At 46.4% G+C, this 21047-nt stretch overlaps 1 protein-coding gene and 2 long non-coding RNA genes across 5 annotated transcripts in view; 1 reads left to right on the top strand and 2 right to left on the bottom strand.

Annotated features, from left to right (window-relative positions):
• The window catches only part of LOC6896811 (extracellular serine/threonine protein CG31145), an 82399-nt gene that overhangs the window by 56856 nt on the left and 4496 nt on the right, over positions 1-21047 (top strand). For all 3 annotated transcript variants that reach the window (XM_033377484.1, XM_003736219.3, XM_033377487.1), the window contains 4 exons: positions 15047-15171; positions 16245-16323; positions 17050-17142; positions 19058-19301. In XM_033377484.1, coding sequence (XP_033233375.1) covers positions 15047-15171; positions 16245-16323; positions 17050-17142; positions 19058-19301 — 541 coding nt within the window. The remainder of the gene's footprint in view (positions 1-15046; positions 15172-16244; positions 16324-17049; positions 17143-19057; positions 19302-21047) is intronic.
• LOC117183513 (uncharacterized) lies at positions 2891-5377 on the bottom strand. The gene is made up of 2 exons (XR_004468614.1): positions 4413-5377; positions 2891-4335 (listed from the first exon to the last, which is right to left on the bottom strand). It is a non-coding gene; the product is annotated as an uncharacterized lncRNA (long non-coding RNA).
• On the bottom strand, positions 11278-13382 carry LOC117183514 (uncharacterized). Its single transcript, XR_004468615.1, has 2 exons — positions 12800-13382; positions 11278-12722 (listed from the first exon to the last, which is right to left on the bottom strand). It is a non-coding gene; the product is annotated as an uncharacterized lncRNA (long non-coding RNA).

The following is a 21047-nucleotide window of genomic DNA, read 5'->3' as shown; positions in this document are numbered from 1 at the left end:
CCCTATATGCTTGACGTTGTCTTTTATCTAATTTCCCTCCTCCCGGAGTTGGCTTCGTGGTTCAGTCAGCACTTTTTGCTCGCACAATGCACCGCAGGTAGATCCGTCTCCATCTCCATGAGAATGCAACCGCCTAACCGCCTAACCGCCCAACCGAGCGACGGCGGCGGCGGTGAAAAGATGTGAAAAAATGTGACATAATGCAAATGTGCCTAAAATTACACGATGAAATATTAGCCCCGGGCTGAAGAGTCCCAGGCAGGCAGGTACACAGTGACTACAAAAGCCTGTCCAACATTAGCTGGGATATAATTACGGAAAGTTAGTGCCACTGCCATGATGCCACGGTGGCACGTTGGCACGGTGGCACGGCGCCACAGCACAGCCACTGACATTGCCACTGATTCAGCGAAAGTTGTGGCCGCCGCGTCCTTCTGCGGCTTGCGTTTAATTAGTATGACAAATTTTTAATTAGCCTGCAATTGCGACCGCGTTGAGCTGCCACAGAAGAAATCTTATTTCAGGCGAATTACGCCAGGACAAAAAGGAGAAATACAAGAAGTTTTAGCAGCTGTCGAGCAGGATCCGTCCAAATGCGAATGCGAGTCAGTTTCGGCTTGGGGAATGAGCAGGAGCTGGAGCTGGAGGAATGTGCTTAGCAATAAACGACTGTGCTCAGTGTCGACGAGTGTGTAAGACACTGAGAGCTTGCTGACATCTCAAGGATACTCCAGGAAGAGCGGCAGGAGTCTCGTGTCCCAGCTCGCACTCCTCTTGTGCTTGTTCTTGGGATCCCAGCTGCAGTCAGTTGCCTGTCATTGGTTTTAATGTTCGCGCGCTCTTGCCGCCGAAGTTTTATCCCGGCTACAATATAAGTTTAATTTCACTTTCTTGTGCCCGGCTTCAACGACTCCTCTGCCCCGTTGCCCCCCTCTCCCCTCTCTGCCGGCGACTCCTCTTCGCCAAACTCTCTGCCAAAGTGTCCGTTGTGTGAGCCGTGCTGCAATCGTGGTCCGTCCGTCCACCAAAGTACTGGCGTCCCTTCTTTGGTCTTCGCGGTCGCAAAATTTCACACGCACAAAGTTTTCACCCGTCCCCGCCCCTTTCCTATTTCCCTCCGTCTCTGTCTCTGTCTATCTGTGGAGCACTTTTGTGGCTCCTGCGGCTTCGGCCTGGTCGCAGCTGCCAGGAGAGGAAACTGCGCAGGGAAAACTTTACTGACATTTTCTTATGGGAAAATAATTGCGGGTTGCGGGAGTGCGTTCGCGAGTACGCCACTGCGAGGCTTAAGCAAAGGCCAGGACATGCCGGCTGACAGCTGTTATTATAGTATCCCCCGCCCCGCCCCTCCCACTCCCTCCCCTTCGGGGGCCCGGCCTTGGTCTACGGCTAACACCGACAACAATGGTGTAGGCGGCAGCAAGATCCAGTGAAAGCCAGTCACTCGACCAGTCATAATCCTGCGGAAGTTTCTCCCGGACTTTGGAATGTTTTACGCGGCCTGAGCCCCAAGTCCGGTGGCAATTGAAATTTAATATTGCATTAATTAATAATTTTGTATCTTGCTGGAGATATCATCAGCCTCAGATATCTGTTTAAAGTAGATCCTTTGGCTGGAAAAAACCTCCTGGAATTTACTGTATTGTGAGTTAGCTTTATTTATTTTTGGCTTCATCTCCTTGGCAACATCCCACCATGAACGTTCCTATCGTCCCATCGTCCCGTTGGATCGCCAAACCGAGCGCAATTAAGCTGATTAGTGGGCGTCATTCAAAGATGGCCGCCTGCCAAAGCGCCCGGCCTTCGGCTGACATTTAAATTTAATTTCCGCTAAACATAACTCAAAGTAAACTCTTGACGCAAGTAACCGGCAGGAACGTGCAACTGCCCCTTGCCCTAGGGGTGGCGGTGAGACGACCAATTATATGAAAATCTCTTTTTCAATTATTTTTATTTTTTTTATTTTTGCTCTGTCGTCAACGTCGTTGAGTTGTCAACGCTTTTGCATAACAAACTTTTGCGCGGATTTTAGACAAGTGGCAAAAGGGTGAGGGTGAGGGGTGGTGGTAGGGGGTTGGTTAGGGGATCAGCGGAGGGGCAGAGTTGTTAGCCGCTTACGTTGCGTTGCGTTGCTGTCACTGCGGTTGTCAGAGAGAAAGAGAGGGATACAGAGTATACGTGGGCTTGTGTGCATTTGTGTCACGTGCCACATCTCTGTCTCTCTGCCTCTCCTCCTCTCTCTTTGTCCCTTTTACTTTCGCTTGTAATGCGATTTCGGGCTTTTGTTGACTGGCGGCCGCTGCAACTGATTTACGTGACTCAATTACAAAAGCGATTTGAATTTTGGATTTCCCATCTCCTCCATTTCGTGGGCTTTCCTTGTAGCATCGACCGTCCCCCAGTGCAACAGCTTGCTGCCAAAAAACTATTGGGAAAACATTCAAGCCAAGCCGCTGCTGACCGACCACCGGCCAAGGATTGTGCGGACAGGGTCCAGTGCTCAGTCAGTGTCCACAGCGGGAGGCTTCATCAATTACGCAGGTTCTGTTGAGGCACCACTCCTGCTCCCCCTCCTCCTCCTCTTTCCCCTGTTTTTGTGGCGAATTCTGTAACATTTTCGCCACGATATATTTCTATACGTGAGTAGGGGATGGATTGGAGGGGATGTCGAGGTCACGGCCGGTGGGGATTCTTTGGTTCCGTGCTCATTCGGTAACTTGGGGGGGGTTCGTTTGACCGCGTCTCGACTCCTACTACATAAACTTTAAAATATTAGAATCCCGTGACTCTACAGGGAGCGAACTCCGAAAACAACACTATGCCTATTCCGAGCATAACGGACATTACATGGCACAATTATAGGGTGTACCCGAAAGTACCAGGGGCTTTCGTCGGCGTGTTCCAAACTCTCGCGGGCGTGAGGTCTTGCGATGGAAGTCGACCCACACGATTCTATACCCACCCTTCCATGATTTCCAGGGGTGCGAAGGTTCTGGAAATCCCTAATTTTCTTACCCTACCCCATTAGGTCACCCTGTCCCTAGGAAAATTCTAAGTCTACTCCATGTTCATTGCTAGTAAACTTCAATATATTTCTTGGTAATTCATCATAAACATTTTGCTTCAATCCAAACTAACAAACAAAGGTTCACTTCTTAACATAATGCTAGTCTTGCACTACCATCAGCAGGCAACTCAAAAAAAAAATTAATGAAATGCGAAAAAAAATAGGAGGCTTAATCACAAAAAAAAATTTTTATAGATATAGGTATATATAAATGGTGGAGTATAATTAGATAATATATAATATAATATAAGATATTAGAATTAAGTAAATTAGGTATGTATAAAGGCAAAAAAAATAAAAATAAAAAAAATTATTCAAAAGCAGCAGGGGTCATACCAGCGATCAGCAATGGTGAGCCAAAACGAAATTTAATTTAACATTATAAATTTATTAAAAATTTTTCTGGGTTGAGGAGATTTTTTTTCTATGTTGGTTAGTGTATTGCTTGGCTACGTTTCCATGCATTAAAAGAATGCAGGGAATGCGAGCAATGCAAGCTTAGCAGCATTGGCACCGAAGAGACCGAAAAGCTTCGAGCGTGTGGAACGCAAGCGTTGCGCTCTCTTATCAGCAGCGGCTGGCCGCTGCGCATGCGTTTTAGATTTGAACGAATACAAGCGCAAAGGAGAATATTAAAATGGGTTCACTTACGGCTTGCATACAGTGGTCCCTCGCTGAAAGGCGCCTTTCATGGTGGAGCTGTGGAGACCCTGTTAGTGTGTGCCCAAATCGGAGGGGGATTGGGAAATAGGGGGGGGTATGAAAAGGTTTTCTTTTGTAGTCGGTTATTTTATGATTACATCGTTAAGTCTCCAACCCGAAAAATAAATTTCGTTTTGGGAACTGGCCTAGCGAGGTAGGACTGTACCTCAGAGTTAAAGAATATAAGTGCTTAAAGAACAAGAAAAATTACAATTAAAACTACACTATGCTACAAAATCTCGGTCCGGATCCGTGGCGGCGTCTTCTAGGCCGTCGCAGACAGCGAGTTAGCGGCGCATAGGGAGGGGGGGTAATCTCTATGCCCTCGATGCCCTCGATGCCCTCGATGCCCTCTATGCGCGTACGTTAGATATGGCGCAAGGGTTAGGGCCGGTGGAGGTTATGTCACCGGGCAGGTGGATGCTTCCTCGACTCCAAAAGGGGAACAAAAATCCGGCCCCACACCAAGGTCGACTCCGAAGAGTACTCCCGTCAAGGGTGGGAGTTTGGTGTGGGTGGGGCAGAACTTTGGGAGAGCCGGGTGGCTACCGCTCGGGGCCAGGGCCCTATGGGCGAAACAGAACCAAAACCACGAGGCTCAGAAAAAAAATCTAAATTTTCCCTACAGGGCACTTTTACATACCGGTTTTTCCGGGCTTTTTCCACGGAGACACGAGTGTTGGGTGCTCCTGGCCGAGTTGTGGGACGCACGGGTTTGCACCAAGAACAACACTTGCCACTTTTCTCGGCGCACGGTTATTAATTGTCGCCCGATTTCTGCGGCGCGCCCACCGTGTGGGACTTTCCCCGTTACGTTTTATTTATTCTCGGTTTGTCTTTGGGGCACTTATTCGGGTTGTACTTTCTTACTTTTCTTTTATGTTGGGATTACACGTGGTCGATTTAGTTATATATTTTTTTCTTTCCCGAAGCGGCGATAGCCACCGGCTGCACAGATTCAAATTTTCAAAAGAGAACGTTCTGGTGCTTTTGCACTGCTTAAATACGAGCTTACCGATCTTAAAGCTCGGCTTCGAAAGCTCCGTTGCGATGCGCTGCACAGCACTTACGGCAGCTCAGCTCAGCTGTTCCCTACCTCGAGCTTGCTTGCACCCACCCCAACTATACTATGCCCTGCAGCGCTAATTGGCCCAAGGTTATTGCATGCGATATCCGAGCACCATAGCGATAACCTATTTTGAATCGGTATTGTCCAACCGCAACCGTTACACCACCCGATAATATGCCACCGTTAGACGGAATATTAGCGGGAATCAGGATCGAATGTCTTTCGCATGAAAGGTTCCTATTTCTCGGCCCTGCAGATTTTCCAAGAGGTAGAAACAATTACCCAGTCTTTTCCGCACGCGACATTTCAGAAATTTAGGAGCCAATTTGGCATTAAAGTTTTGCGTGAATTTGCTCAAGGAAAAATTTCGGTGAAATACTTCCTGACCTTCTCGGAACGACACAGGCTTGGCTCGTAAATTGTATTGAGCCACGTTGCGCTCATACGCTTTCTTAATATTTCCCTGTATATCTTTTCGAATTAGAGCTAAATTGTCTGACCTAGCTACCGGGACAATGGGTTCTTCCAGCAAGTCTAAATCCTTCAGCAGCTTATAATCCGTCCCATGAGTGAGCATATCTAAGCCAAACAGGGCTCGATATGGTGAACAACCTAAGGACTGATGTAGTGACGATCGCAGCGAACAAGATATACTTGAAAGATGCTGATCCCAGTATGTCTGATCCTGCTGAAGATATGCTCGCACGGCAGCTAACAATGAACGATTTACTCGTTCCGCCGCATTACTTTGGGGAGAGTATAGTGCCGTGTACATATGTTTAATTCCCAGCTGTGTCAAGAATGCGTTGAATTCTGTAGCTTTGAATTGTTTTCCATTGTCGCTAACAATAGTTTCAGGCACCCCATATGCATGAAAGATATGCTTTAGCAGAAATTCTTGGATTACTACGGAAGTAAATTTCTTCAGGGGGTGTAGCCAATGGTATTTACTGAAGTGATCTAGAACAATTAGCAACCCCACATGTCCATTTTTGCTGCGTGGATAAGGTCCAAGCAGATCTATGTATAATCGTTGAAAGGGTCGACAAGTTGGTATGTGGTTACCCATGGGTGGCCGCAGAGTATAGTTAGGAGCTTTGCATGCTTTGCACACCTCGCAACTACGAATATACTCTCGAACATCTTTAGCTAAACCGGGCCAAAACAGATTTCTTCGAACTTTTTCTATGGTCTTTTGCATGCCGGCGTGCGCAGAAGTAGGATTGTCATGAGCTTGTTTAAGAACGTCGGTCTTCAGTCGCTCGGGAACCCATAACTTCCAAGTTCGACTGTCTTGCCCTGCCTTTCCATCTGCGTGTTCGGTTCGAATGTACAGAAATTGGTCGTTTATCTTCAGATCGGGCAGTTGAGAGGAATTTTTCTGATACTGTTCTTTTAACTGTTGGTAGCTCTCATCCTGAAAGGCATCGGATTCGAGATCTATCACAGGACTCCTCACTACTGCGGATACTTCCGGTTCATGTAATCGGGAAAGAGCATCGGGGACAATGTGATCTTTTCCTTTTCGGTGCGATATCGAGAATTTAAATTGCTGTAATCTAAAAATCCATCGAGCTAACCTCCCCGACACGTTTTGCTGGCGCATTAGCCACAACAAACTGGAATGATCGGTAACCACTTCGAATTCCTGCAGTTCCAGATAGCAACGGAACTTTTCGATGGCCAGAATTACGGCCAAGCACTCGCGCTCCGTAACGCTATAATTACGTTGCGCACGACTTAGTTTTTTCGACATAAACGCAATTGGCTTTTCCTGCAGATCCACCAATTGCACGAGCACGGCTCCTATACCAAAATCACTAGCATCACAGTGGAGGAAAAATTTCTGTTCGAAGTCTGGGTTTTCGAGCACTGGAGCAGAAGTCAACACGGTTTTTAAAGAGTCCATTGCGACTTGTGCTTCCGGGGTCCAAATAAATTTCTTTTTGTTAGAAAGAAGCTCGGTGATAGGACAGGATAGCTCAGAGAAATTCTGGATGAATCTACGGTACCAGCCGCAGACCCCAAGAAAGCCGCGAACCTGTTTGAGATTCCTTGGCGGTGGCCAGTTCACTATGCAAGCTACTTTGGAGGGATCAGTGCAAATACATCCATTACTGATGACGTATCCAAGATAATTGACGCTGGTGACACAGAACTGACTCTTCTTAATATTCAGAGTCAGGTTGGCTTTTCTGAACTGTTCAGCGAGTCGTACCAGCACGGCTAGATGGGAAGAGAAATCTGCTGATACGATGCAGAGATCGTCCAAGTATCCAAAGACGCAGTAACGCAAATCCGGGGGAATGATCTCATCCATCAAACGACACATAGTGGATGGAGCGTTACACAGACCAAAAGGCATAACCTTAAACTGATATAAAGGCCTTCCCGGGACCGTAAAAGCAGTTAGTGCCTTGGCATCCTCAGAGAGTTCGATCTGCCAATATGCATCTTTTAGGTCCAGCTTGGTTATGATATTTGCCTTGGGCAACCGGGCAAAAATACCATCGATACTTGGTAATGGGTAGGCATCCTTACGGGTGACTTCATTCAGTCTTCGAGCATCGAGACACAGACGGACTTTGTTGGGCTTGAGAACCAGTCGCATCGGCGAACTCCAAGCACTGGATGACGGTTCGATAACGCCTAGTTGAAGCATGCGATCTACCTCAGCATAAAGCAACTTTTCCACAGCTGGGCTAACCGGGTAAAAGCGTTGTTTTACGGGGGCGGCCTGACCTACATCGATATGATGCTTAAGCAAGGCCGTACGCCCTAGTCCCGCCGTCGCGTTGGGAAATAACTGTTTAACTACCTCAAGTTGTTGGTTTTGCTGCGTCGTTAAAGGATACCGTAAGGGATCTGGTTCGGCTGCCTCATCGTCTTTCGAGCTTATCTCGACAGCTGCAATGATGTCTGGGGCCAGCGAAAAGGATCTCCAAAAATCGTGACCTAGGATTAGATTTTGTGTCAGGGATGGAATTATATATAACTTCATGGGTTTCTCGATAGTTCGATATCGCATGATGACATTTAATACCCCCATTATCTGTTGACTTTGGCCATCTGCAGTTTTTGCAGTGGCGTTTATTAGTTTATATTCAGAAAAGGATGAAAAATCAGTCTGAGCTACTTCCGCACCTATACAGCTGATACTTGCGCCGGTGTCTAACAGCCCCTGTTCTGTTCGACCCAGAAAGGATACTTCGGCATAACTGCGCATATCCTTGGGACTATTAATAATAGCGGAAACTAACAGTCTACGGTTCTTTTTGACATTATCATAATATTTTCTTAAACGCTGGATTCGTTTTGGGGCTTCATGTGGTTTTTCATTAAAAATTCTGTTTCGAACCTCTAAATATTTATGAATCCGTTCGGGATAGGGTAAAAACCGACAACTTCTCTTTACGATCGTATTCGTTTCCTTTCTTTTCTCCCAACAAGAAGCCAAACTCTTCTTGTCTCCCTCTAAGTCAACGGGCAAGATTAATGGTGGTTTTTTGGGGGCATCCTGCTGTTGTTGGGTGCACCCTTCTGACGGTTTTCCGAAGCTCTACGAATGCATGTTTGGCACTGCGGCTTATAAACATTCGGAGCTCCACAGCCGTAACAAAATATCCGCCTATCTGCCATACAATTTTCCCACACATGTCCAAGCTCCTCACAATTCCAACAAGAACGCTTAGCCGTCGAACTTTGAATGGCCTCTACGCTGATATCCTCATACTCTTCTTGATCGCTTTCAGGGCGCGATTCCTCCAGACTATGTATCGACCGGCGGCCGACCGGTGGCCGAGACTTGTCAGATTTCTGTAACTCCTGCACTAGATTTTCATGCATCTGTACTAATCTTCTCAATTGACCAACTGAGCTAATGGACTGATATAAGATTTTGTGACGGGTTTCGGGAAGCAAATTTGCTTTTAAGATTTCTATTAATTCCTCTTCCGCCATTTTAATTCCAAATTTATCTATAAGACCAGCCACGGCGTCGTGAAAAGCGACGAAGGATTCTCCGACGTGTTGCTTTCGAGCTCGAATCAATTCCTTGCTCATAAACTCAGAACGATAGTCTTTATATTGTTGTCTAAGAGCTGCACAAAATTCTGTCCAAACGATGCGATCTACCTGCTTGTGGTATCTCCAATACCAATCGCGCGCTTTGCCAACCAGCAAGATGTGCAAATGTTTGCAAAGGCCGAGAAAATCGCTATCCAAGGTTTCATCGGTTAATGTTTTGACTCGGTAAATGAATTCTTCTACCCCTAAACCTTCGGTAGAACCATCAAAAGGAACATTCCACTTTTGCATAATGTTGGCCGTCTTGGCCGCTCGCAGGCTAGTCATGCTGTTTATACATGAAACTGGTGTTGGGATATTTGGCCTCGCATACCCTTCCTGCGGACTCGCTGGCGGCTGAATGTGCAAAGTGGATATGGCTCTGGCCACAGTGCGCTCAATTATCTGTTGGAGGACATCCAAGTCCAACCCCTGGCTTGGAGGGGCTGTCCGTGCATTGGGTGCTTCCCAAGGGCTAGAGTGCGTGGCGACATTAGCTGACGGAGCTTCAGTCTGGTTGGAGCTATGGCTAGCATCCAATCCCGACAAACACACTACTTCCGGACCGGAAGATCGACCTGGCGGGATCTTCGGGACCTGCTTTTTGGCTGGTGCTCGAATTCTTTTGGACCGAGTGGGTCTATTGGTTCGTTCTACCGGGACTGAACCTACAGTTGGAATTTGGCTCAATTGGGTATTCTTGCCATTTCCCTCGGATATCTTTCCCGTCTCTGGCTGAAAATGTCCATTTGCCGGGGTCTGTGCGACCTCCAAAGCTTTGGCGAGACTTCGAGTAGTAATTCCCGAGGGACCGGGTAATTCTGTTGGCTCCGGCTGCGGCTTGTTTGGAGAACAATTGCCAACAACGAGTTTTGCTTGAGATAACGTACATACTCGGCTACAGTTCGGACACTCCTCGTGATGAGGGAACCATTCTTCCAGACATGCTTTATGGAAAACGTGATTGCACGGAGTACAAAAACACGGCTGAGTATTGGACATTTCGGAGCAACAAATGCCGCAAAAGTTTTCCGAACTCAGCGGATTGTTGTGCGGAGGACTATGTCGCAGCGGCATTTTTTTTTTATAATTTTTTTATTATTATTTGTTTTCTATATTCTACCAAATTTTTCCTAGGGTGACATTTAATGGGTGACATAATAAGATAGGGATAGGAGTTGCGAATCTTTGGAACAGCGACAAAAGAATGGATTTTGTTTGGGCTATGGTTTCTAATTTGCATTGTCTTAGTATCAGTGCACTGGTTTAAGTGTCCACATATGATTCGGCAAGGGTACGCAAGCAGCATACGCGCTAGTTCCAGACAACCATATGCAGCCACCGCTGCCACTGGAATAATACCCGCCAATGGTAAGGGTATGAGTGAAGACCAAATCTGGGACCGCAATCTCTGTGCTTCCATCACCCGTACAGGGACAATCAGTACTGATATCCGGCCTAAACCAAATATGCAATATTCTGCAATTGTATGCAACCGTATGCTATGCGCAAAGAGTAACAATACCAAATCCGAATCAACCTCACACTTCAATCTATTGAAACTAATCTCCGCTGAATTAACTGTAGCTTGAAGGACGCGACCTAAACCAATCTCGCTTGTTCGGTATGAATACGCAAGCAGCATATATACATATTCCAGACAACAAGTTTGACTAGCCCGACAGGATGCGTCACCCTGGGAACTACTTTCTTAATTCCGGATTATCACTTAAGCTTCCCTTCGTCGTAGACTCGACGACTTCACAATAAAACTCAGAGGAACAACCAGTATTAGGATCCAAGCAGAATCCGCAATATTCTGAAATTGTATCGGAGCAATGACCAGATCGTTTAGAGAAAACTAAAGTCAGCATTAAGCATATGAATACAAACGAGCAATAGGTGGGACGAGCCAATAGCTGATTTTGTTGCTAAAGTGACCAATACTTTCTACTGTCACTATAACTTTTGCTAGGGACCCACGTTGGGCGCCAAAATTTATGTAACAACGTTACACCCTCGCGTCCAACTGGGTATAGACAGTAGCTAGCATTGGAAAAACCCTGCCCCACGTTGGGCGCCAAAAATTTATGTAACATTTTCGCCACGATATATTTCTATACGTGAGTAGGGGATGGATTGGAGGGGATGTCGAGGTCACGGCCGGTGGGGATTCTTTGGTTCCGTGCTCATTCGGTAACTTGGGGGGGGTTCGTTTGACCGCGTCTCGACTCCTACTACATAAACTTTAAAATATTAGAATCCCGTGACTCTACAGGGAGCGAACTCCGAAAACAACACTATGCCTATTCCGAGCATAACGGACATTACATGGCACAATTATAGGGTGTACCCGAAAGTACCAGGGGCTTTCGTCGGCGTGTTCCAAACTCTCGCGGGCGTGAGGTCTTGCGATGGAAGTCGACCCACACGATTCTATACCCACCCTTCCATGATTTCCAGGGGTGCGAAGGTTCTGGAAATCCCTAATTTTCTTACCCTACCCCATTAGGTCACCCTGTCCCTAGGAAAATTCTAAGTCTACTCCATGTTCATTGCTAGTAAACTTCAATATATTTCTTGGTAATTCATCATAAACATTTTGCTTCAATCCAAACTAACAAACAAAGGTTCACTTCTTAACATAATGCTAGTCTTGCACTACCATCAGCAGGCAACTCAAAAAAAAAATTAATGAAATGCGAAAAAAAATAGGAGGCTTAATCACAAAAAAAAATTTTTATAGATATAGGTATATATAAATGGTGGAGTATAATTAGATAATATATAATATAATATAAGATATTAGAATTAAGTAAATTAGGTATGTATAAAGGCAAAAAAAATAAAAATAAAAAAAATTATTCAAAAGCAGCAGGGGTCATACCAGCGATCAGCAATGGTGAGCCAAAACGAAATTTAATTTAACATTATAAATTTATTAAAAATTTTTCTGGGTTGAGGAGATTTTTTTTCTATGTTGGTTAGTGTATTGCTTGGCTACGTTTCCATGCATTAAAAGAATGCAGGGAATGCGAGCAATGCAAGCTTAGCAGCATTGGCACCGAAGAGACCGAAAAGCTTCGAGCGTGTGGAACGCAAGCGTTGCGCTCTCTTATCAGCAGCGGCTGGCCGCTGCGCATGCGTTTTAGATTTGAACGAATACAAGCGCAAAGGAGAATATTAAAATGGGTTCACTTACGGCTTGCATACAGTGGTCCCTCGCTGAAAGGCGCCTTTCATGGTGGAGCTGTGGAGACCCTGTTAGTGTGTGCCCAAATCGGAGGGGGATTGGGAAATAGGGGGGGGTATGAAAAGGTTTTCTTTTGTAGTCGGTTATTTTATGATTACATCGTTAAGTCTCCAACCCGAAAAATAAATTTCGTTTTGGGAACTGGCCTAGCGAGGTAGGACTGTACCTCAGAGTTAAAGAATATAAGTGCTTAAAGAACAAGAAAAATTACAATTAAAACTACACTATGCTACAAAATCTCGGTCCGGATCCGTGGCGGCGTCTTCTAGGCCGTCGCAGACAGCGAGTTAGCGGCGCATAGGGAGGGGGGGTAATCTCTATGCCCTCGATGCCCTCGATGCCCTCGATGCCCTCTATGCGCGTACGTTAGATATGGCGCAAGGGTTAGGGCCGGTGGAGGTTATGTCACCGGGCAGGTGGATGCTTCCTCGACTCCAAAAGGGGAACAAAAATCCGGCCCCACACCAAGGTCGACTCCGAAGAGTACTCCCGTCAAGGGTGGGAGTTTGGTGTGGGTGGGGCAGAACTTTGGGAGAGCCGGGTGGCTACCGCTCGGGGCCAGGGCCCTATGGGCGAAACAGAACCAAAACCACGAGGCTCAGAAAAAAAATCTAAATTTTCCCTACAGGGCACTTTTACATACCGGTTTTTCCGGGCTTTTTCCACGGAGACACGAGTGTTGGGTGCTCCTGGCCGAGTTGTGGGACGCACGGGTTTGCACCAAGAACAACACTTGCCACTTTTCTCGGCGCACGGTTATTAATTGTCGCCCGATTTCTGCGGCGCGCCCACCGTGTGGGACTTTCCCCGTTACGTTTTATTTATTCTCGGTTTGTCTTTGGGGCACTTATTCGGGTTGTACTTTCTTACTTTTCTTTTATGTTGGGATTACACGTGGTCGATTTAGTTATATATTTTTTTCTTTCCCGAAGCGGCGATAGCCACCGGCTGCACAGATTCAAATTTTCAAAAGAGAACGTTCTGGTGCTTTTGCACTGCTTAAATACGAGCTTACCGATCTTAAAGCTCGGCTTCGAAAGCTCCGTTGCGATGCGCTGCACAGCACTTACGGCAGCTCAGCTCAGCTGTTCCCTACCTCGAGCTTGCTTGCACCCACCCCAACTATACTATGCCCTGCAGCGCTAATTGGCCCAAGGTTATTGCATGCGATATCCGAGCACCATAGCGATAACCTATTTTGAATCGGTATTGTCCAACCGCAACCGTTACAATTCTCCTTGCTGTTGCTCCTTTCTGGTGCTCCTCTGCATTTTGTTCCTGCTGCTGTTGGCCTTCCACCGCAGTTGACAAATGAAATATGAACAGGACTTTGACTTTGCCATGGCAACCTCATGAAGCATACTTTGTGGCACGACTGAAGCATGTGTTCCTGCCACTGCCACTGCCACTGCCACGATGGCACTTACTCGAACCTCGAACCCTGGAACCCGTGTCAATTCCTCGCTTTTGCGGTCGCCACAGCCTCATGACAATTGCCGCCTGGCTCTGGTGTGGCAATTAGACTGCTGCCAGAGCTGGAGCTCTTTAAAGTCCAGCTCATTGCTAGGCAAAGGATGCCAGACAGTCAGGATGCTGTCACCGTTGCCATAAAACGTTGAAATATTGAAAGTCATTCCGTGCACAGGCAGCCAGGTTGTCGGCCAGCTAGACATTTGTTTCCTTCCGGTCGAACAAAAGGTTAGATCAAGACGCCAAAAGGAATCAGAGGCAGACAAACGTAGGCAGCATAAAAAGCGTTAAGCGTTGAGCGTTCCGCACAGACGTCCACGGGCAAATTATGACAGAGAGGCGGAGAGGAAGGAGTCCAGGAGGACAGAGCCAGCGACAGCCACAGGGACAGAGAAGGGGAAAGAATGAGTTATGTGGATGCCATCGAGAGCAGCAGAGCAGCTCCGGATATGACTTCATTATCGTGATAAACTTGGCGTACAATGGAGTAGCAGAAATCATTTCTCATTCCACAGCCATCATTCGCCATCATTTTTGGCCAAGTGCCGGGGCAGCCAGCACAGAAGTGGCAGCAACAGCAGCAGCAGCAGCAGAAGCTAGATTTCAGTGAAAAGTTTTGCATTTCAATTTGTCATGACTGCTGGGATAATTTGTTGTCTGCAGTGCAACAGGGAAAGCCACTGCCAAAAGTTAACACAGAGCGAAGGGAACGGGGGAGCGGGGACTGGTCTGAACATTTTGGAGCTTACATATTTGCAATCGGTTTTTTGTGCTCGACCAGCACAAATTGGACTGAATCGGAATCGGAATCTGGATCTGAATTGGAATCGGAATCGGAATCAGAATCTACGAGTAGTTGCTGGAAGCAAGGGCTTAAGACAAAAGCATTTGCCATGTGTGGAGCGGCACATGTCAAAAACGAGTCTAAAGCATAATCGGAGAGGAAAAGATAGTTTCTGGCAATTGCCAGGCGGAAGGCAAAGAAACGCAGGGGGCAGTGTACCAAAGATTACGGCTGATATGGGTGCTGTGCTGCCTTGGCATTTGCAAACCAAATTGTCATGACAGACAAGGCAGACAGACGGAAGGGAAAGATGGAATGAACACTTTTCCTGCTGGCCCAGCTCTCGCTCTCTCTCTCTCTGTGTGCATTGCTTTGACAAATCAATGTGAGAAATCTTGATATGCAGCCCAGAGCATGGCATACTTATGAGGGAACCAGACCCGACAAGACCAGCCCAGCCCAGAACAGACCAAAAACCAAATAAAACCGAATCGAGCGAACGCAAAGACGCAACCCAAAACCCAGTCCCTGATTGTCCCGACGGTTTCCTTTTGGGTGCCGTCAAACGACAGCTGGCTTACGGCTTCGATTCGGTGTTCGATTTTTACTTACATTTCCAACATTTTGTTTCTGCAGTGCCAATGCCAGCAATTTGGAGCGCTTCCAATTGCGCATCACGAAGAAGGAGCTGTACAGCGAACAGGACACTCTGGTGGATGCGGTGCTACGTGACATGATCAAGCTGCCAATACAGCATGTTGGTAAGACACATTCCCCTTCTACATCTATATCTACATCTATATATATATATCTTCTTATTCTGCAATTGTGGCACTCCAAAGTCATAAATACTCGTAGTCTTCAACTGGCAAAGTTTGTTGGCCTCTGGCCTGCGGGATTAGATGTCTCCTGGCTGTGGAGTGGGCCTGCTGCTTGCACATTTAACTCAATTAAGGAGGGAAGAGAGTCTGGGGCCTGGGGCCTGGGGGGCCGCTGGATTATTGAGGTGCCGCTGCGAAACTATTTCCATTTGAAAGTTTTACCAGCGCCTTCATTAAAGTCTTAATTTATTAATAATAAACTTTTAACAGCAGCATCTCCGAGCAACAAAAAGAAAACTCATTTGCAGTTAGGGAGAGAGAGAGAGACAGAGACAGAGGCAACAATGACACTTTGGTGGCATAATTGTTGCAACTTTTCCTCCCTGCAAGGGTTCCTTCCGGCGCTGGCAAGCATTTATCACGCATACGTATACTCGTACGTACACAAATAACTTCTTCTAACACACACACCCAGGACATGGGCTTGGGAGCAACTTTCGAGTCATAACTCATGAGTAAAGTAGAATCTTCCCCGCTCTGCAGCTCCCCACCTTCTCCAGTCCTGGTTTTCCGTTTAAATTCGAATGAAATGTGGTTTAATTTTCTCATCCCAGCCAGACCCCCCCCACCCCCCAGCCAGAGTCCGAAGTGTGGCCAATGAGCTACCCTACTGTCTGTCATTGTAATGGCCAATGCATTGCGGTTGACTTCACATGCAAAAACCGAACAGGGGGATCCTTTGTGTGCATTTGCGTTACGTATACGTAATATTTATGTTTTTCTTTGTGAGCTCTTTCAAATGGAATTTAATTGGTAATTTAGTCGAGTGTACATTTTCGGGGATTCTGGTTTGGCAACAGTTTCAAAGCCGATGATTGCACAGCGAAGAGTCATTGAATTGGGAAATTTTCATGATTTTCTCTCGTTTTCGGTCTCGGTTTCGGTTTTTGCATCAATTAATTTCGAGTGCCTGATTAATTAACATTCATTTCTCCCCTTGGTTCTCTCCGCAGTGCAAAAGGAGGGCGGCACCCAGCTGAAATTGATCATTGAATACCCGAACGATATCAAGGCCTTAATGAAGCCGATGCGGTAAGTATGGCCGTGGACTCCTCGGCGCATCTTCACCACTTAATGCATTTGTCTCCTGGCCCCATAATGAATCCAACTTTTGCCCACTTGTCGACGACAGTTTTGCCCATTTTCCGAGTAAATAAAAATCCGCACATTTTCGCTGACTTTCGCGGCGGAGCGTCCGTCGCATGTCGATGGAAATTCCGACGTTTTGCTGTGAGCAAATTTAAAACATTTATGCACTTTTTAATGAGATTTAAACGCGTTGCCCTGGTCAATGTGTCCTTCGTCCTTCCACCTTCCACCTGCCACCTGCCATTGGCAAGCAAGCCACAACTCCGAAAGGACCTGCTGCTGGATGTGAGGCTGGAGCGGAGCTGAAGGTGGTTGCGGAGCCAGGACCCGGAGCAGCTGCCAAAGTGCAAAGTGTCCTTTTAATGCCATTCATTTGCAATTTAAATGAATGGGTGCTCGTCTCTTTTTTTTTTAAATATTTTCTTTTTAATTGCAGTCCTCGCTTCGTGTGGGGCCTCGTGTACGTAATTAAGCTGGCACGTAACACTGCAGGTGCCCTGCTCCACACACCTCTCCCCCTCTGACCGCCGACTCAAAAGTGGCCACCCACGCAAATGCATTAAGCTGGTGACAGACGCCCGCAGTTTCTATTCAATTCATTCTGCGGCATGCAGCCCCTTGGCCTTTTTTTCTGCCACATTGTCACCTGTCTGATTTGCATTTCCACAGGTTTCCCAGGGACCAGCAAACGCTGCCCAATCATTTCTACTTCACGGACTACGAGCGACACACTGCCGAGATTGCTGCCTTCCACTTGGACAGGTGAGTGCCGCGCCCCCCCCACCCCACTGCCGGAATGCAACCAATCGATGCGCATCCGATGTAAATGTCTGGCAGAGCTGGTAGCACTTGTATTTATTTTTCATTTAATTTTCAATTATACGCAAATATTTATGCTGAAAATTTCATGAAATGCCACCACAACATCAGCAGGAGAGCCGCACAAATGAAAGAATACAAAAAATAAAATAAAATCGAAATCGAAATCAATTTGAAATATTCAATTAGGTAAACATAAACTGTATCTGAAGGGAATCGAATGCGGTGGTGCACGGGTGGGCTTTGTGTCTGTGGTCTGAAAAACAGTTTCAAATTTAATTTAAAAATATCCCAGAATATTCGTATTGCATATCAATATTCATTACGGCATTCCCAAGGATTATTACAGCTGGTCCGGCATTGCATCGCTGCCGGGAAATTCCCTTCTACATTTATGACTTTTTGGCGAAACAGTATTTTATTTGTCTGGTACCTGACAAAGCAATCAAATTAACCAATTTGTCGGCATGCACTGGGCCTAAATTCGGCATTCAAATTTATGATACGTTTTCTTTTTTCGTTGGCAATTTGAAAGCCACAAGGATGCCTGACCTTCTCCGATTAGAAGGCGGCCCCAATAATCCCGGCACTCCCCCTCGGACGTCCTCGGACGCATGCTGAGGTCTCACCACAGTCAATTTATGTTCATTATTTATGATGGGCCGTCGCATAAAATAAAAAATGTTCATACATTTACCCTCTCGCACGGACACACACACACAAGGACATAAGGACAGGGGCCAAATGGCGCCATTAAATGATATTTAAGAATATTTTTCAAGCCAACATGGAAAGAGAGAGAGAGAGAGAGAGAGAGTGGGAGTGGGAAAAAAGGATATGGCGCCAACGCATGTAAATTATGTGGGCACATAACTTTGAACATCCCAGCGATCCCGACTCCGACTGCGACTCCGACTACGTGGCGACCCTTTCATGGCTAATTAACTTGGCCGAGACCATGGTCAGGCCAGGCCAGGCCGTGGCTGACATGTTCCCCCGTAATTTAGACTCCAAATTGTCTGCATAGTTAGCAGCTGCTTGCGTTTGACAAAACTTTGACAGCGAGGTTAATTGCCAGATCGGGGCTCAGTCGAGTCCAGGCCCGTGTCCAGGTCGGGTGCTCCCCCGCTGGGCCATTTTTGAATTCAGATAAGGCGTCATAACTTGTGTAATTGTTGTGGCTGCCACACGCAGGCAAGCCCCCCCTCCCGCACAGACACCACATCCCCATCGATGGCCCCACCTGCAAGGGCAAACTTTGAGCTCAGCTTGGCCTGTCAGCCCCCTAATGGAGTGTGCCCCAACTTCTGGAGCGGCTGCTGCCAGACAATAAATATTAGCTCCATTTTCCGATGTTATTTTGTGGGCGAAACACTTTAAACCCATTTCGAGGCAGAAAGGTGTCTAAAGATTTATGCAGTAATTGGATTTGAAATCTATTTTCTGTATTCCAATCAATCGGATTAAAGTTTTGTTTAAACAGCTTAAAATTGATGGGCACGCAATCTTCCAGCTACTGCCAGACATAGTTGCCAGGAAAAGTATCAGATGTGTCAGATGTGGTAGCCACGTGCAGCCAATTAACTCGATTGTTTTCGTTTTGGTTTCCTCAAGTGAATAAGGAAGTGAATATTCAACCGATTGTTTTTCCCCCGCTTCCACGGAATCTTTTGCTCCTTTCTTGATTACGCATTTCGCTTCACACTCCGAGATTTTCTCCATTTTGCTGTGCGTGTGTGTGTGTGTGTGTGTCTCCGCCATTAATAAAATGGAGATGTCTCTCTGGTTATTTTATTTGTTGTTTTCGGAGTATTTGCTGGCCATTTTATTAACCGCTGCTCGTTTTCTCTGGTTACAGGATACTGGGATTCCGGCGTGCCATGCCTGTGGCGGGCCGTACACTGAACATTACGACCGAAATTTATCAACTGGCCGAGGAGAATTTATTGAAGACCTTCTTTGTTTCGCCGTCGCTGAATTTATGCTTCCATGGCAAGTGCTCCTACTATTGTGACACCTCGCATGCCATCTGCGGCAACCCGGACCTGCTCGAGGGCTCCTTTGCCGCCTTTCTGCCCAACTTTGAGTCGGGAAATCGCAAGGTATGTACTACATTCTCTATCATCCCATGCCATGCCATGCCATGCCATGCCATGCCACATTCCACCACACAACCAGCATCCGGCATCCAGCACGCATGGGTCTTCGCTGGGATCTATCCACCTCATGTCTCTCATGGCTGCTGTCGTGGTCATGAGGACCTCGAACGGACCCAGCACCAGCACCAGCCTCGGGCCGGGCTAAGTGGTTTTTGATTAATGCACGGCCAGCACTCAGCACTGCACAGCCAGATTACGATTTATGTGCTGTGGTTCGCCCGCTTTCATTACTAATTTCGTTCGCTTGGCCAGGCCAAATAACAAATCACTTTATTTACTCAGAATGTAGTATGTAGTATGTTGTGGCAACAGCAACAGCAACAGGTGAGCCATGGGCCTCCAGACAGCTCGATTGCCAGAACTACCTAAGCTCTCGGACCTCAACCTCAACCCAAGCCCAAACAGAAACCAAACCTAAACCAAATCCGACCCGACCCAATTAGGGAGCTCAAAGCATAAAAAATAGCTCACTTATAGAGAGGAAAAGAGGAGGTATTTTTAAAAAATTTCCTTTAATGGCTGCAGCTCGCAAAGAGGAGAAACTCTCTTTTAATTTACATAATTTGCTGTAAACTTTTTTTGTATCCTTTGTTTGTTTGTTTGTGAGACTCGCTTACCATTCGTTTCCCCGTCCTTTGGCCAGCCACTCGGCAGTTTCATTCATTCATTTGGCTGTTGAATTAGGAGCAAAATATTGTATCAGTTCTTCAGCGTCTGGTAGAGCGTTAAATGAAATGTATAAATGCAGGACTCCGACTCGGACTCGGACTCGACTGTATACGATCTGGGTCTGCGACGTTAATAAATTCTAAAGTCCACTCCATCAAAACGGAGCAGATTTGGGAGAGAAAAAGGGACCGATTTTAAATGCAAATTACCGAAAAATTAAAGCCTTTTGCCGGACAGCGTCTCCAAGGCTATAAAAAGGGTTCATCCCTCCCTCGCATACGTTCTCCTGTATTCTACCCACAATCAGGTCCTGCCCAGAGATTTTATTTTTAGTCTATTTTATACATTTATTTTTTTGGTATCCTTGCCCCGAGCCTCAAAGGAATAATTCTCTTTATTTCCCCCCTTTTTTTCCTTTTGCGGCTCGCTCTCAAAACAGTTTACAAGTAGAAAATGGTTAAGTGTATACTTGAGATTTAGCGTAAGGCGAAACTGTAAATTATGCACAAGAGATCATTTTTCTTTTCACTCCTCGTGCAGTTCCTCCTGCCTCCTGCCTCCTGCCTTCACGTCCTTGTTACATTCTCTGTTTCCGTATCCGTATCCGTTTCGGTTTCCCCTTTTTTCTCTGTTTTCTCTGTTCGGGTTTCCCATCGCCCTGAGGGCCCCAGTTGGCTAGAAGTAAACAACGAGCACAATTTTTTTGTTTTTTTCTTTGTAACAGAACAGAATTTTAATTAAGTTGCAAATTTGATTTGCACGCTTGTTAAATGCTTTGAGATTGCCGGAAGGGCTTGGTTGTGGAGAACAAAAAATGCCTTAAATGAGTGGAGAATCAATATGGCAGCAGCACTTGAGGTGCAAAGAGAAGAGGTTCCTCTCCAGCGGGTAAAAGTGAACAGCAGAATAATTGTCTAAAAGCCAGCTATGGAAAATTGTGGTACTCACTTTGCTGTTTGTTTGTTAACAAAAACAGCACACATAGTACCCTCTTTACAGAAAGAAAATAGTACCCTTAGT

The sequence above is a fragment of the Drosophila pseudoobscura genome, chromosome 2 (genome assembly GCF_009870125.1).
Source record: "Drosophila pseudoobscura strain MV-25-SWS-2005 chromosome 2, UCI_Dpse_MV25, whole genome shotgun sequence".
NCBI classification, from domain to species: domain Eukaryota; kingdom Metazoa; phylum Arthropoda; class Insecta; order Diptera; family Drosophilidae; genus Drosophila; species Drosophila pseudoobscura.
Note: the sequence above shows the minus strand (reverse complement) of the source record. Positions and strands in the feature narration are given on the sequence as shown.